This window comes from Artemia sp. Qi Xiang Cuo, chromosome 1 (genome assembly GCF_049724085.1).
Source record: "Artemia sp. Qi Xiang Cuo chromosome 1, ASM4972408v1, whole genome shotgun sequence".
Taxonomy (NCBI): Eukaryota; Metazoa; Arthropoda; class Branchiopoda; order Anostraca; family Artemiidae; genus Artemia; species Artemia sp. Qi Xiang Cuo.
In genome coordinates this window covers 30,517,320-30,535,410 of record NC_142794.1, presented here as the reverse complement: position 1 = coordinate 30,535,410, position 18,091 = coordinate 30,517,320, and the positions used below count along the sequence as shown (strand labels likewise).

General features: G+C 33.3%; 1 protein-coding gene across 1 annotated transcript in view; it reads right to left on the bottom strand.

Moving 5' to 3' along the window:
- Positions 1-2,765: 2,765 nt before the first annotated feature.
- Positions 2,766-18,091, bottom strand: part of LOC148956202 (double-stranded RNA-specific editase 1-like) — a 59,055-nt gene continuing 43,729 nt past the window's right edge. Inside the window, exons 5-8 of the mRNA XM_089089786.1 lie at positions 17,584-17,738; positions 10,464-10,603; positions 5,817-5,986; positions 2,766-4,410 (exon numbers count right to left, since the gene is read on the bottom strand). Coding sequence (XP_088945912.1) covers positions 4,282-4,410; positions 5,817-5,986; positions 10,464-10,603; positions 17,584-17,738 — 594 coding nt within the window. The 3' untranslated portion in view covers positions 2,766-4,281. The remainder of the gene's footprint in view (positions 4,411-5,816; positions 5,987-10,463; positions 10,604-17,583; positions 17,739-18,091) is intronic.

Below are 18,091 nucleotides of genomic sequence, written 5' to 3'. Positions count from 1 at the left end.
TAAAGTTGCCCGTATAACCCCAATTCATAAGGGTGGTATTCAAAATGACCCAGGAAACTATACACCGATATCTGTTTTACCCATTATTTCCCGTGTTTTAGTATTTGAATGATGAGTTTTTTGGAGGATCATAAGTTACTGGTAGAGACACAATTTGGGTTCCGTAGAAAAAGGACAACGGAACAGGCAAATGATTTATTTGACAACTATTATTAATGATGTATTAGATAAAGGTTTCAAAATAGGTGCTATATTTTAAGATCGGATGAAAGCTTTCGACACTGTGGATCATGAACTTCTACTTAAGAAGTGTGAGTTGTATGGTTTGAGGGGTAAATCATTAAATTTTTTAAGAAGTTTTATAAGTAATCGTTATCAGTATGTCCAACTAAATGATTCTTCTTCAGAAAAAAAGCGTATTGAAATAGGTGTTCCTCAAGGATCAGTTCTCGGTCCTATATTATTCTTGATATTTATTAATGATTTAACAAATTGTCTAAATAATTTTTTCTATAGAATAAATGAACTAACGGTAAACCCGACTAATGAAACAGTATTACTTTTTGCTGATGACACAACATCCATTAGCACAGCTAAGACAGCGAAACTGCTGCAGATTTCCATGAAGGAATCAGTTAATAGAAGTACAGCATGGCTGAGGGTAAATAAACTAAGGATCAACATGGCTAAGTCTAACTTTATTATTTTCTCGCGATCACCTAACTTTTACCCATGGATCAAGGAATTAGATATGCCTAATGGCGTTATAAAACGGACTGCGTCTTTTAAATACCTTGGGATTGTAATAGATGAAACTCTATCTTTTAAGGAACATGTTACTTTAACTAGCAAAATTCTGGCAAGAAACCTCGGTATAATGAAGAAACTCCAACATTGTTTTCCTAAGTCTGTCCTTCGCCATCTTTATATTTCTTTAATACACCCGTATATACTTTATTGTTCAAGTATTTGGCTCTCTACTTTTTCTTCTACCCTAAAACCAATAAGAGTTCTACAAAATCATGCAGTAAGAATTTTAGCCGGTATATCTCCACGTATGTCTGTTCGAGAAATTTACCCAACTTTAAAAATTTTGCCAGCTGCAGGCCTTCGTGAATTCTATGTATTTTGGTTTATTTTTGGACTGCAGCAGGATGTTCATCCTCGTTGTTTTGGTGATTTATTGTCCATTAGGTCTACTGTTCATTCTCATGATATAAGGGGTAGCGCGGACTTTTGTGTACCTAGAGGTATATCTTCCCGTTCATGTTTTTCTGTTCTTTATAGAGGTACGCGGAAATGGAATAGTTTGAATAGTTATATTAAGACTATTGGTGACCCCAATATTTTTAGAAAAATCATTAAGGAACTGCTTTTTGCTGAATATGAGTTTTGACTGATTAATTGATTTATTTATTGTGGGGTTTTTGTTGATATGCTGTGTCCCAGAGGATGTATAATATATGATATTATTTTGTATTTATTGTTTAGTGTGTTGGTATTAGTGGTGTCGGTGGCCAAGTGTTCTTTGTTTTAAGGATTTTGTTTTCTCTACCTCCCCCACGCAAGCTTTGCTTTTTAGGGGAGGCAGCAATAATTGTTTTGTTGATATGTTTTTTTTTTCAATAAATCGTTCTTCTTCGTATCAGATATACTGTCATTGTTTTTTCTTGTCATTAGATGATTTTTCATCGTTTTTATTTTCAATTGGACAAACGATAAAGGATTTATACCGTCATCGAAAAAATTGACAATGTTCAAAAAAAAAATGTTTGAGAAAAAAATCATCGTTTTTCTGGCATGGACAGATAGTTATTAATGAGGTTTTATCATGCGTCCAAGTCCTTCCCTCCTTTGGGTGACATAAAAAGATATAAACGTGACATTTCACGCCTAAACTGTTCTATGTACGGCAAACAACTATGGAAAACAAACCTTGACCAAATAATTTTGAGCATATGCCTAGTGCATAAGTCATACGAGTATATGTAATACATGATCCGTATAAAGGACAATAGGATCTCAAGACAAATCTTGGAATGGAAACTGAAGGAAACTGCAGGAGAGGTTGAAAAAAAAAAAACATTGCATCGCAGATATAGACGGGACCTTTCCAAGATTCATACGACGATATAAGCCCAATGGGCAAATATTTTAGGGGTGACGCACAAGCAGGACGACTGGCAGCTCTCCGTGTAAGCCCCAGGTGCCTCTAGTGGCACAGGAGAATATAAGGTCTAAGGATATGCCTAGTGGCACAATTAAGTAATACAAATAATGCAAAAACGGAAACAAAAATCTAACTAATCTAATGAAAAAAAAAGAAACGAAAACCAGAAGTACTTATTTGGAGAATAAACTTCTGGATAGTTTTTGTGTAACCTTTTACACAGTATTTTGTCACAACACTTATGGATTGTCACTTGGTAATTATGATTAAGCAATCTAGTTCACAAAATTCCAAAACCAATCTGAGGCAATACCTAACAAATAATCATGGCAAATATTATAATTAGAAGTTGAATGAAGTTGATCTGCAGAAAAGAGCCACTAATTCCGATAAAGTCCCATAGTCCTGTCCAATAATCAAGTCCCATAAAGATGTTTAGTTGAAAACCTAGAATCAACGATAAAAACTGTCTGATTGGTTTATCTTGAAGTACGAATATTTCAAAAACCCCTTCCATCTTTTAATTGTGGATCTCTACTTTTTTTTAAACAACTAAAGGTCCTCTGATTTTTTGACACTCTCTGCAAGGATATTCCATAAATTTGCTCACATATTTCATTTTTTAAATGTGCTCTTCTACCATTCCTACTTTAGTCAACAAGTTAGTAGCATTTCTAGTAAAATAACCATGCATATAACCGTTTAATATCAAATGATCTAAAATAGATACTGAACGAAACAGTTGGCTAAGACACTGGTATGTAACACAACAGCCTGGAGATTACGTAGTTGTTCTGCATACAGCACTTTTAATTTAGTAAAATATAAAACTGTATTATGAAAATTCTGTACATAACAAGTAATGAAGCGAATAACCTTATTCTGAGAAATCTACACGTGTTTAAAATTCATGTAAAAATTTTAGGCCTATAAAACACCACCACGAGGTATTTATTTATGTTCGAGAACATTGATGATTAAGGGATTAATGATATTGTAATACAAAAATAGTATTAGTCAGTTTGGCATCCTCCGTTTGACTCTTTATCTAAATCTAAGGAGCCTTAGAAGCAACTATCTCATTATTAATTTTCGAAGACTAGTTTTAATCGAATTAGAACCCTAGACATCTTGGAAGATGAGCATGTTGAATTGAGGCAAGAGAAAATTAAATCCTACCAGTAATGTTAACTGATTTCTATCTTACTATTAACCATAAACTTGTTTGGTGCATATTAAATTCCAATTTACTTTTATTTTTGAACACACGAATATTAACTTTAGAAATAATATCATCAAAATATCGGTTGATTTAGAAAAATATATTGTTTTTTTTTCATCAACAATATTAGCCAAGCACCAGGGAGATAGAGCCTCATCGCTTTCATACTAACCAAAAACAAAATTAAATTAAAACCGAACCCTGAGGAAAACCTCACTTTATCAAGCAAGGACTACAAACAACATTACTGAGAATGAGTCATATCCATCTACGTTTTAATAGTATTCAAGCCAATCGTAAATTCGCAACAAAAGGTACATTTAAACATCTGATTAATAGCTAATCTTTTACATCACTCCATCACGAGGTTTTACATGAATAAACTTTTAGAATTGATGTTCACAGGAATATCGTTCGATACCAAATTGAAGATGTCAAATGAAGCTGTTTATTAAGCATTCCACTTTTGACACGTCAACCTTAAGGTAGTTAGACGGAGCTGTGTGCCTTCATGTCTGTCTTGTCGGTTGGAAGATGGGGGAAAGGCAGGGTAAAATACGACAAGGCTCTAGAGAAGGAGAATAAAAGACTGAAGAGCGTCGTGGGTAATTACTGAACCTGTCCTATTAGCCCTATTCTGGATCTTTTGAAATGGTGCAAATAACATTGATGGAGCACCAGCATACAGCGGGCATCCGTTTTCGACAATATGTCTGATGTAAGACTTGTAACGTGGGATGATTAAGCTGGATGGTAATTAAATAAAAAGTAAGGTATTCAACAGAAAGTAAGGACCAACATTGAAACTTGAAACGAATTGAAATTATTACGTAAATGAGGGGGTCAGCCAAGACTTAGACTATAAAAGCACTAGACTATAAATAACTGGTCATAGGGATTTTCCTTTCTTTTTTTGAATTTTGTAGGGAAGTGAAAATTCATTCACCAATCCCGGCTTATGCATCCAATGTCCAAGTCCCACTCTTCTAAACGCCTTCTCAAGAGTAGCCTTCGCCTTCTAGAAAAAGACAAATATATTTACAACAACAAATTATCCGAATACCTTTTTAAAAATTTTATTCATATATATGATTCAAATATGATTCAAAATAGGAATTAACTTTTGCAAATAAACTATTATTTGATAAACTAAATTAGTAGGTATATTATTTTTCTGCAGTACTACGGTTTAAGTGTTTCAAGGTAAGATATCCATTTTGATGTAACTTGACAAGGTGGAATGCAGCTTTATGTTCACACTGAAATATGTTTTAGAAGTATCAGTTTTTTGTATATCTGAAAAATATGTTGAAATTTGTTTAAAAGTTTAACGAAAATAAGAAAAAAATAAGTAAAAGATCATTCTAAGGTAACGACTCGTGTGTTGATCTCAGGCGTTCGTGGGATGCGATTAACTGTGATTTGTAGCAGTAAATGGTCATGAAACAGCTTGACACAGCTAGGATAGAGTTCTGACAATTGTACTTTAACATCATTATGACATGAATCATATCCAAACAGTAGGGCATCATTGTGGCAATCTTACTTTAGAAAGTAGGGCATCATTGTGACAATAATTGCATTTTAAAAAAAGTAGGATGAATGATTTCACTTTAAAAGTGTGACAAAAGTGTGAAAATAATTGTTATAATGGGCTATGCTTTGATACACGCTGCAATTAGTAAGTATGTTGGTTTCATTTTTATTACTTTTTTCCAAGAGTTTATTTAAAATAGAAGAGTGCATCAATTATCATATATTAGCACAATCAAAAACGATAGTGAATATGAAAAAAATTAAATAAGAAAAAGGATAATAAAAGAATAAGAGTAACAGAATTCAAAGAAGAAAAAATTCCTAGCTAAATAGATCACCATAGCGAAAAACGATCAAAGAACCCTTGTATATCAATTAGAAGACGTAAAAAATAAAACACTGGTGAAAATAGTAAAAAATAGCTAGTATTAACAAAAAACTCATTATAGTAATCATAGACAGTGTCATAGGCAATCCTAGGCAGTAATCATAGCCATCCTTTGAGGATGAAAAACCCCACCCCACCCCCCACCCTTGACAGCCCTTAGTGAAAGGGTTTTGAGTTATTCCCAGGGGACATACAACATTTTTATGGGAATGGTTTTGTATAAGCTTTAGAGGAGGCTCATTGGATTGGAAATCAGACGTTATAGTGCACTTTTTTAAGAGTCAAAGTGATCTGGGGCAAAAAAAGGGAAGCCTATAATAAAAAAGAAGACCTATACATTTCAAAAGAATTGAGAATATTAATGAAATAAAGAAAAAATAAGAAAAGAGATAAAACAAATGAAACACAATTAGCAATATCTCCAAATATTTGCTGGCATTCGTACCAAGAAAATAAAAGAAGGAAGGAAAAGAAAGAAATCAGTAGAGAGAAAGAATCACCTGGTAGTCAATGGCTAATATCTTAGCTTCTTGATAAAGCAAGGAAGATGAAATTTTGGCATTTTGGACACATACAAATCTTTCAAATAGCGAAATTTTCGACAATTTGCTATTTTTTCCATTTATTAACATCCCAGTTCTGCCATTTATAAATTCAGGAGCTTTCCAATCTAAAAAAAAGAACTTATTGTTCACGTATTTGGATCTGCAAACTAAAGAAGGGGCAAAGAAGAAATGAAAACAAGAAGAAAGAGGAGAAAATTGCCACATTTCTCTTGTAATACAGGTCTCTAATAATAATAAGGATAACTAAGTATCAAAACCAGTAAACTAAAAATTAGCACTAATAACAATCCTTTTTGACTTAGGTTTACGTGTTTCTTTTAAACAAAAACAACACGTAAGAAAATTCTATGGAGCCTCCCCGCTACCACAAGTAAAGCTAGAATCTGCTTCTGCCGGATTTGACAGCGGAAAGACATTCAATATGTAAAAAGGAAATCAAGTAGCTCCCTCTAGAGTTAAATTACATCATATCGCCAAAACATAAGCATCAAAAAGAAAGGGTCGCCAAATATTTTTTTATTATAAATGTACGAACTATCTAATAACAAATCTAATTTTTTCTATCTAGTTTTTTATTTGGCACGAGCATATTCACACATACATAAAGTAAATTTAAATTTAAGTACTTCAAATGCACACTTAGGTTAAAAGCTCTTTTTTGGAAAAATTGGCATCTTAGGATTTCTTAGCGTGAAAAAAAAACAGTCATGATAGGTCACGAGTTTCTTAAAATTTGCTAATAGCCGTAGTTTCAGAAAAAAAAATCATACGAGTAATGTCATATTTATGTAAATCGGTATTACAATGACGCAGTGTAACCTACTGATATAAAGGTTCTTATGCATGTTACAGCCGTAAAAAGTGTCATATTATATATATATATATATATATATATATATATATATATATATATATATATATATATATACCATAAATAAAGATGAATCCTAAACCAAATGAAGTATTGCATTGTTTCAGGTACGGTTAACAAAGGGGTTAGTAAAATAATTAAAAAAATTGTCGATCACCTCCCAGGAAAATACAGATCTCATAAAAGTTATGATTCTGTAAAACACAAAAACCAAAAACTTAAAACTCAAGACTTTAGATGAACCCAGTTATTGTATTTTCTCAGATATATCTAATGAATGAACTCGAAGTAATTATTTTGTTCTTTATAAATATATTAGTTTAAAATTTTTCGTACATCTACTGATGACGATCACTGAATAGGTGGTCGAAATATCCAGACTTTTGTTACTCTTTTCACTGTCAAATATGTGAGCTTATGAAGTTATTTGTTCTTCCTAGAGAGAGAAATTCAACGTCCATTTAGGCAGTATTAAAAAAGAAAACTTACAACACAAGACTTTGGACGAACCCACTTATTGAACTCTCTTAGACAAATCTAGTGAATGAACCAGAAATAATGATTTTGTTCTGTATTAGTTAGTTTTAATTTTAGTGCTTTAGTATATCTGTTGATACCGATCGCTGGTTATGTAGTCGAATTATCCAGGCTTTTGTATTTGTTTTCACTATCTAATAAATGAACTTTAATTTGCTCGTAATAAAAAGGCAATGTGTTCTTGAAAAAACTATTTAACTTCTGTTTTTAACTATTTTTTCGTTTTATCTTGATTGGGCAATGGGGTCTCAGAAATTATATATATATATATATATATATATATATATATATATATATATATATATATATATATATATATATATATATATATATATATATATATGTATATATATATGTATATATATATATATATATATATATATATATATATATATATATATATATATATATATATATATATATATATATATATATATATATATATATATATCTATATATATATATATATATATAATTGTCTTTTTCTAGGATGGTATTGAATAAGTTGCTTTTGCTTTGGCACGCTCGGCAACTTCTTATTGCTTGAATGTATTCATGGAGAATTAAACAAGTCAAAATAAGCCGATCGTGGGCCTGTCTCTTATCTATATTAATAAAAAAAACAAGTTTTTTAAACTGAAAGTAAGGAGCGACATTAAAACTTAAAACGAACAGAAATTAGTCCGTATATGAAAGGGGCTGTCCCCTCCTCAACGCCACGCTATTTACGCTAAAGTTTGACTCTGTCTCACAACTTTATTTTTTAAAACAATAAAAAGTTTGACTTTCTCACAACTCTATTTTTTAAAACAATAAAAAACTTTAGCGTAAAGAGCGAGGCGTTGAGGAGGGGACAGCCCTTTCATATACGGAATAATTTCTGTTCGTTTTAAGTTTTAATGTCGCTCCTTACTTTCAGTTTAAAAAACTTGTTTTTTTTATTAATTTCTGATCGTTTTTTAGTTAATGCAGCTTTTATTTGCATAAAAATTTTACTTTTCTTTTGCTAAATGGATGTCTTTACAAATTAACTTACGTAACTAACTTCTATATTCGTATATTTTTCTTCTGGCAAAAAATACAAAGTTGCAGATTTTTGCAGATATGAGCTTGAAACCTATGTAATAGGGTTTTCTGATACGCTGAATCTGACGGTGTGATTTTCATTAAAATTCTTTCACTTGTAGGGATGTTTCCCCCTCTTTAAAAAATCAGGTGAGTTTTCTGAGGCTCGTAGCCTTTGATGAGTAATACTAAACTTAATAAAATTTATATATTTAGGATCAGCATTATAAACACATTCTTTTGATACATTTATTGACATCAAAATTTCGTTTTTAAAAGTTTCGATTACTATTGAGCCGTATCGCTTGTTTTTTTATTGTTTTTTTATTACGTATATGTTATTACTTATATGAAGGGGTTCTCCCCTTAGTCAATACCACGCTCTTTAAGTTAAAATTTAAAAAAAATTTTGATTCAGAAACCCTTGAATCACAAAGGCCGTTTAATTAGAATAGATAGCTCTTTTGAAAGCAATAAAAAAAAACTGTAGCGTAAAGAGCGAGGTATTGACTTGGGGGAGAACCCCCTCACATACGTTATAATTTCTGTTCGTTTTAAGTTCTAATATTTCTTCTTACATTTCAGTTGAAAAAACTTGTTTTTTTATTTAACTTCTGATCGTTTCTTAAATAATGCTTGGAAATCCGGCGCCCCCTTCATAGAAATGTCCCTTACCCCAAAGAAACATCCTCCACGGAAATATTCTCCAGAGTAATCCCCTCCTCTAGCCCCCCCCTCCAGAAAAAATCCTTCCTGAAAATGGTTGTATACTTCCCAATAACCAATAAATAATGCTGGCAAGTCTGGCGCCCCCTTCATGGCAATTTCCCTTCCTCCATGAAAACTTCCTTCATGGAAAGATCCTTCCATATAGCCCCCGACCCTCGCCTGCCCCCACCTACCAGAAAAAATCTCCTCTGAAAAAGTCTGTATGCTTCCCAATAACCAATACTATATGTTAACATTGAGTAAAGTTCATAACTTTCAGCCCTCCCCCTGGGGACTGTGGGGGATCAAGTCATCTTAAAAGACATTTTTATCATATTTTCGACCATTCTGAACAAAATGGCCATCTCAAAATTTTGATCGGGTGACTTTGGGGAAAAAATGAGCGTGGGAGGGGGCCTAGTTACCCTCCATTTTTTTGGTCACTTAAAAAGGGCACTAGAACTTTTAATTTCCATTCCAATGAGACGTCCCACGATATTCTAGGACCACTGGGTCAATACGATCACCCCTGGGGAAAAAAAAAAAAACAAACAAACAAATAAACACGCATCCGTGATCTCTCTTCTGGCAAAAAATGCAAAATTCCACAATTTTGCATATAGGAGCCTGAAACCTCTACAGTAGGGTTCTTTGATACTGTGAATCTGCAGGTGTGATTTTCATAAAGGTTCAATAGCTCTGGGGAGGTCTTTCCCTCTTTTTTCGAAAATCGTGAAAATTTTTTCAGGCCCATAACTTTTGATAGATAGCACTAAACTTGATGAAAGTTACATGTTTGAAATCAGCATTGAAATCTGATTCTTTTGATATATCTATTGGTATCAAAAACCCGTTTTCTAGAGTTTCGGTTACCATTGAGCCGGGTCGCTCCTTACTTACAGTTCGTTACCACGAACTGTTTGATATCGGACCGAAAATCAATATTGAAGATCGAAATGTAAATGTTGATATCGCAAACGATATTTGGAAATTTCGTTTTTTTCAGCTTTTTTGACCATCTTCCAGGTTTACCAAATTAATGTTGGAATTTTAACAAAAAATTCCAACATACGAAAAGTTCTCGTTAATATCTAGAGTGAATTTGAAGTTCTAGGGGGCATATATATATTTATATATATATATATATATATATATATATATATATATATATATATATATATATATATATATATATATATATATATATATATATATATATATATATATATATATATTTTATATATATATATATATATATATATATATATATATATATATATATATATATATATATATATATATATATATATATATATATATATATATATATATATATATATATATATATATATATATATATATATATATTTATTTATTTACACCATATATAAAATCAGTACCTTTGCTCCAAGCCAGAGAAATGATTCCTGATTTAGAGATAAATTTATGGCTAGCTGCATCCGAGGTGCAACATAACTTTGGATTGTTTATTTGATACTCCTTAGGAAGACTAAATTTTCCATATCTAGAGCAGATTGCCCTAGAAAAAAGTAAATGTATTAAGCAAATAACATTAAACACTGAGAGAGAGGGAGGGAGAGAGAGGAGAGAGAGAGAGAGAGAGAGAGACAGAGAGAGAGAGAGCGAGAGAGAGAAAATATACACTTTCAGATATTTTCCAATGAAGATTATATCATTGATTTATCGTCAAAATTTATTGAATTAAATATTGGTGTGAAGAAAAAGTCAGACAATACAACTTCCAGTGCTGTTAATGACCTGTTCTATGAAAACTGTATCCTACACAACTTGTTCGAACAAATTAATGTATTCATTAATGGAACACTGGTGAGCTCTAGCAATAATTTATCCAATTATGCAAGCTAAATACAATTTATGCCGATGACTCCCAAAGGCGTATAAAGAGTTGAAAGGAGAGGCACAAGGCTACGAATATAGATCAGGTGGTGGTGCTGACGGGGTGAGTTAACTGCTGCAGTGACCCAGGAGTATCATCTAGTTGGAAAATTCAATCAAGAGATATTTAACATATCCCAAGGGTTGCCTCACAATATCAATATTGACACAAAGTTGCAACTAGCTCCATCGAATTTCATTTTGAGAAAAACACTTTTTGCAGCAAGTCTTCAGAAATTCTTCATGTTCGAAAACAACAGGTTATGAGTTCTGCTGCATTGGCAATGGAAAAGCTGAGAGTCAATGGTAACAATTTAAAACTTCTTGTCCCCCATACGATCACCAACCAATGTCTCATTACTACTGGCTCTCGTAGTTATACCAATTCATCATTTACCAATGGAGAAATCCCATCAAAACTCACGTTGGCCTTTATGAAGAGTGTCAGTGCCGTTGGATCCTGGACTGCATCCCCCTATGATTTTAATTTTTTTGGTCAATCTATCCTTGTGTGCAAAGTGAATGGAATTCCACTGTACGCTCTATCATTTGATAAAAAATCCTATAAAACTCTGTATGAGTTGACAATGCAATCCCTAGATCACGATTCACAACTATCTGATAATGGAATAACCAATCCAATGTTTCCAAAAAATCATGGTTTAATTGTTTTGCACTTCTTAGGCACTCAAGATATGAGCATAGTACGAACGGGGAATGTACGTTTAGAGTGCACATTTACCGATGCGTTGACTGAAAGTATTACATTAATATCACTGAGTCAATTTGAACGCTATTGGGAAATCACCCACGACAGCAGTGTTCTACTATACCTTGCACCATGAACACAGACCAAATCATCTGTGTATTTAATATGGATTTATACATGTCCCAATATAAGTCCTATTGTACTTCATTGAAAAAACTCATTGAAAAAACTACCATTGGACTTCATTGAAAAAACTCCAAGTGTTAACAATACCCTAATCATTGTTAATAGCAGCCCATCGAGTTCGAAGACAGATCCATTGGCTGTGCATCTTTCAAACAGCAAAGAATATCGATTTTTTTTATCCTCTTGGCCTATCATAGAAATTCTACACTCCACACATAAACAACTTTAATGAGAGCAATGGGAAAACAATTATCCAAAATCAGAGGCGAGTACGGGATTTAACGACTAAGACATGTGGATTTCATGCACCACTCTTTTCATGTTCAGATGTTGTGGCTAAACCTACAAGTGGTTTATCAGCATTTATGTTGACTTTGCTCGTTTGAATGACTTTATAGTGGAAAATAGTCTTTAAAACGTGTTTAATATTTATTTTAGTACCCTACGAATAAAATGTCCTAAAAACGTATAAAAGTATTTATTAATAAAAAATAATAGATATACATGATAAAAAACAACTTTTCTACTTTTTAGATTTCTTCTTCCACTACGTAGAGGTGTTTGTCGATAACAATTAAAGCGAGTAGATCATCTGAAATTCATTGGATACTGATCCTGATGTGCTGGAATGTCAGGGTAACATTTTCTACTGTATAATGTAACTTCACTCTGATCATATCTTTTTGTATAGTTAACGTTACTATTTTCATTCATTTTGTAAAATTCACGTGTTTCAATTTGCCTATTTGAAGCAATGTCACATACAGTGTCATCATATGGTGAATCATATACTGTAACAGCCAAATAAAAATCAGTAGGCTTATAATCATAGTGGCCATTATCTTCACAACAATGACGTAGAAATCAAATTCTTTTATTATTCCAACAGTTGAATCGTTGACCTGGTTCCTCCTCCTAAAACAATTTAAATTCACGACGATACCAGTCTCTTAGTAATAGACTAAAATTACGTTTACGATTCTTTCCAATCATACCCGGATATGAATTCTCCCACAGATTACATTTATCATAGTGACAATTAGAGCATAAGTGCCCTCTAGGGTGACTCACACATTTCATCAAGATATGAATTACAGCATTTAATTTGTACGGCATACCCTCTATGCAATTTACACGGGTTGCATAATCTGCACTTTTCATCATGCTCATCAATCATTGTACAATTCTCACATGATGACCAGCTGCTCGATCCATACATGCATAGTGGACAAGTGTGGAACATTTTTCATGCGTTGATACACTCACCGCCAAAATGAAACTGAGCTACGAACAAGAAATTGAGTGGGAGAGAGAGAGAGAAGAGTAAATCCTCTTTGAACAACATTATTCTTGTGAAAAAATCATACTCTTAAATTTCTAAGCTAGTGTGTTCAAAAGCAAATCCACAATATCATCTTGTATTGTCATGATTAATATTTTAATAAATTGTGCAAATGCATTTGGACCACGACATAAAGGCTTCATGCACTAGTCTAATGATGGAGAATCAGTTTTCATTTTACCAACAAGTATTCCCTTAGAAAATATCTTCTTTTGAACTGATAACTCCAGAATATCATCATCTAGAATCAAAGTTTTTCCATAAGCACAGGATTTCTTAAAATTTTCTTTTTCTCAAATCTATCCATTTTTTAGAGTTCTAGCACTCTCATAACCACTACAGACTAACCAAGATTCTTATTCTACTTAAAAATATACGCTAACCTACTATAAAAAAAATTCGATTTAGAAAAAATTTTATTAACAATAATTACAACAATAATAATCACTGATACAATTTATTTTTCTCATATTTTCACCAGTGTATCTAAAGCAGCTTGAAGTCTATTTATATGCACTTTATTTAGTTTTGCTGCAAAGCACAGTTGTTGCTCTAATTTAAATTTACTCAATGATATCACATATCCTGCATCACATATCCCATTCAAGGCATAGTCTACATCCTCGTGTAATTTACACTGCTACGTTTGGTACCCTCGCCTTTGTAGCATGGCTGGTACCTGCACCACCATCAAGCTCCAATAGTGTAAACATACCCCTCCTTGTCTATGCTCCAAATAATATCTTGCCAAATAATAGAGTATAAAATAATATCTTGCCAAATAATAGAGTATAAAAATAAACTGTTCTCTCTTTGAATTAAATTCTCATACTAATATGAACTACGATGAAAATCACTGCTTATATTGAATCTGATTGCTATAGCGTCATAACTATGAAAATTGAGTTATCGCATATGGGGTACTCTCTGTATTTGTTCTCTCTGATTGGTCTAAAAAATGGGTGTTGACACAGAAACTTGTTTGGTCCAAATATTGCGTGTTTGGTCGTTTTATAGGTCCATAATAGAGTGTTTGGTGGCATTATGCAATCACTCGTGAAAGTAATTGATACGATACTACTCATATAGAAACCACTGCAGACCCAGATGGGAACGGCAAATTACAATTCATGATGGTAAATGTAGAAAAACATTAAACTTTTATTACTGTGGCAGGCTAAGCCACTATGCGGTCGGTAAAATATCGTACAAAGATACAAAACATAGTTTAAATGCATAGTAGTTAAGACTAGTTTCGACCACAGGGGAGGAGGGGGGAAGTTATAAAGCCATAGGCCAACTTATAGGTGGCAACACCAGCCACAGGAAGACATACAGGAAAGAAAGAAAGCCGAAAAATTACCGAATTTGTACAAAGAAACCAGGCAGAAAATCATGCCCAAGGCCAAACAACTGCAACTGGAGAATTTTGGGACTTCCCAGGATTTTTGCCAAATCTTAGCGAAAATTTAAACTAAGTAACTAGTTTGTTAGGGTTGCCAGAACTGTACTTCTTTTAAGACCCCTATATAGCTCAGAATGTTGCGACTCCGAGAGATTTGGTGTATTCCGCATTTTGTGTTGTTTTAAGATTGAGTCTAATCGACACAAACGCTTCTACTTCTTTAATTGGAGAGAATTTTTTTTTTAAATGCTCCAAGTAATGTGCAGGATCAAATTCTTAAATGTCAAAATACTCTAACCTCGGTTACAGGTCATAAGCTTACAATTTTAGGAAAATGTCCCCTAAATATTAAAACAGGAGAAGCGGACGATACTGTATAGAACAATAGTATGTAAGCAGGTACCATTCCCGTGCGTTTTAGGAGTGAACAGGATAAGAAAATATGGAATTCTGCGAGATCCATAACTAATAATATTACCGTAGCCAAACCAAACTCAGACATTAGACCAATATGTGTATTATCACAAAATGGTAATGAAATCCTTGAATACAGTTAACAGAAAGGAAAAACCCCAGTTCAAGTCTTAATCTCCATAGTTCAATCTCAGATGCTCGAGGGAATGAATTCAAAACAATCGATGTCATAATAGGAGACTACGCCCAAAAAGATTTCCTCCGTTTTCGTAGGAACTTACTTACTTACTTACTGGCTTTCGTAAAAAGCCAGAGAATAAAAATTGATAAAGAAGCAGCATATCGGAAATTATCCAATTTCAGCAATTAAAAAGTAAAGTTAAATAAAGGAACCTTAGGGATTGTGGACGAAATCCCTAAAACATTGTGGACGAAATCATTAAACTGCCCGGAATTAAGCATAAATCTGTCTAGTCAAAAGCAATTTTCAAGGAAATTACAAAAACAAGAAGACTATGGAATATCAAAGACTGAATTTCTAGGGCAATCTGAATTAGTTCATTTTCCAAATAAATATTAAAACCCAAATCGGAAATATTTTATGGGAGCATAAACATACTTTTACATAATGTAAAGTAGATTACGGGTTTACGGACCTAATTACACAAAAACTATTTATAGAAGGGACATCAATACAAAAGCACCCTTACAAAGGAGATAAATGAAAATGGATAACTGGTATTCAAAAATCCCTGGAAGGCAAGATATTACACTTATCCCGAAAATTTAAACTAAGTAAGTAGCTTGTTAGGGTTGCCAGAACTGTACCTTTTTTAAGACGCCTATATAGCTCAGAATGTTGCGACTCCGAGAGATTTGGTGAATTCTGCATGTTGTGTTGTTATAAGATTGAGTTCAAATATTACCATGTCTAATCGACACAGACATATTTTCCAAGCAGCATTAAATTCTGGAATCATTATGACCGGTACCAAATACTTTGCCTTTCACGTTGATTAAAGATAAATATAAATTTTGACATGATCTTAAAGACAGTTTCTGAATATTAATTTTAATAAAACATTCTCATTATTACTGCATTCCATTTTTAATCTATCTGCCTCATAAGTACGTTTTATTGGTTTTCTTTTTTGCTAGTGGACATTTGTTAGAATTCTGTTTCCAAGTTCAGTGAAGTTTATTGGTTGTTCAGAGTCAAATTTAATATACCCCTACCCCCTATTTCTGAGATATGGTGCTAGACTGAGATACCCTATTTCTTTTCTGGTGCTGTGTTATTTGGTATCGTGAACCAGCTGTTGATCAGAAACAGGTAACTTTGAATTTAAACAAGGCTAGCTCTAACGTTTGACCACTTAATGAGACCTAGTGTTCATTCCCAGAGCTTCACATGTGCCGAAAAGCTCAACCAGTTTTACATGGTTCTTCAGACTATAGAATAATGATTCAGAATTGCGCCTCTTCAGATGCAGATTGCTAGAACAAAAAATTTTTTATAGCTAATTTTTTTTGCTAATTTTTTAGTTACTCCCATGGTTTGGTTTGCGTTTTTGACAATTTATCCACATCCCCCCTCCACCGATCTCATGTAGCCCTAGGCTATACAAAGAAAATGAACAAAAATATAGGATTTTTACTTTTTAATATGCACCAAACATCGATGAATCATATTTCAATATTTTCTCCCACCATTTGTATCTGTTTTTCAATTAGTTTTCATTAACTACTACTATACTTCTCTCTTCGTATTCTAAGGGTGCATGGCGCCATTGGGGGGGAGGGGCGGAGGTGGACTGGACACAATGTAGCAAAAACACAAAACCAACCATGAAAATTGGGCTAAAACTTGCAATAAAAAATGTCCCATTTTGTTCTAGCATGTCTACTTTGTAATTATAACTTCAAAATGTAATATATATGTTGACTCGACTGTCCAGTGGAAAAATTGATATTTCAAGGATGCTTCGAAAATTAAAAATAATAATAAATATATAATAATACTTTATAATTTTTTTTGAATACTTGTCTGTTGTTGGATAAGTAAACTTGAATACTTGTCAGTTGCTGGAATCGTTACACAGAGATCAAAGGAGAGTAAGCATTTAAACATTTATACAATGCTCTACCGGTAACGCTTCAGTAATATTCTATTGGTGATGCTCCAGTAAAGCGTTCAGTCGAAAAGATTGCCAAAAAGATGAAACCATTTTTCGAAGAAGTGAAGAAAAAGAAGAAAAATTTTTTTTCTCACCCTGTTTTACAGAAATATCAAATTTGAAGTTAGCCTAAAATTTACACAGAAATACTGGTTTGCCTGTAAACAGGTACAGGCACAACATGACACAGACAAAGAGATGACAGACAGAAAAAGGGAGAAAGAGTGTAGAGACCAATTAAAAGACAGAAAAAGATACAGAGAGAGAGAGAGAGAGAGAGAGAGAGAGAGAGAGCGAGAGAGAGAGAGAGAGAGAGAGAGAGAGAGGGAGAGAGAGACAGAGACAGAGAGGGTGGAAGAGAGAAACCAACCTTTCTAAACTGGAAATGTGCAAATGTTGCCCAATAACTATTCCTTCTAAGTAAATTGGACAAATCAATTGTGATAGTAGAGCTCCTTGAACTCCCACCACATTCCACTTAGCCAATTTATCGGAGCATGAATTCGTCAAGAGCCGGGATTTGCCCTGAAAAACATTTATGACAATCAAGCTGAAAACTTTCTTTCTAGTGTACTGTCCGCCCCTACTAAGCCTACTAACACCTGTTTGTGTTTCTGGGTTCTAAGAAAGTTATTAAAGTGGAAGTACTACTACCACTACTAACAACTCAATGTAGCACCAAGCCATCGGAGGCCAACACAGCTACGACCGTTCCTCCTCCAACCCCAACCTATTCAAAGCCTCCTTTTTATACCCACCAAAAAAGTTCCCATTTTCTTTACATCTTTCTTTACGACGTCCTCCCATCCCAGAGGAGGACGACCTGCTTTCTGTTTAGCCCTAGACAGTTGGCCAAAAAGAATAATCTTCGGCAATCT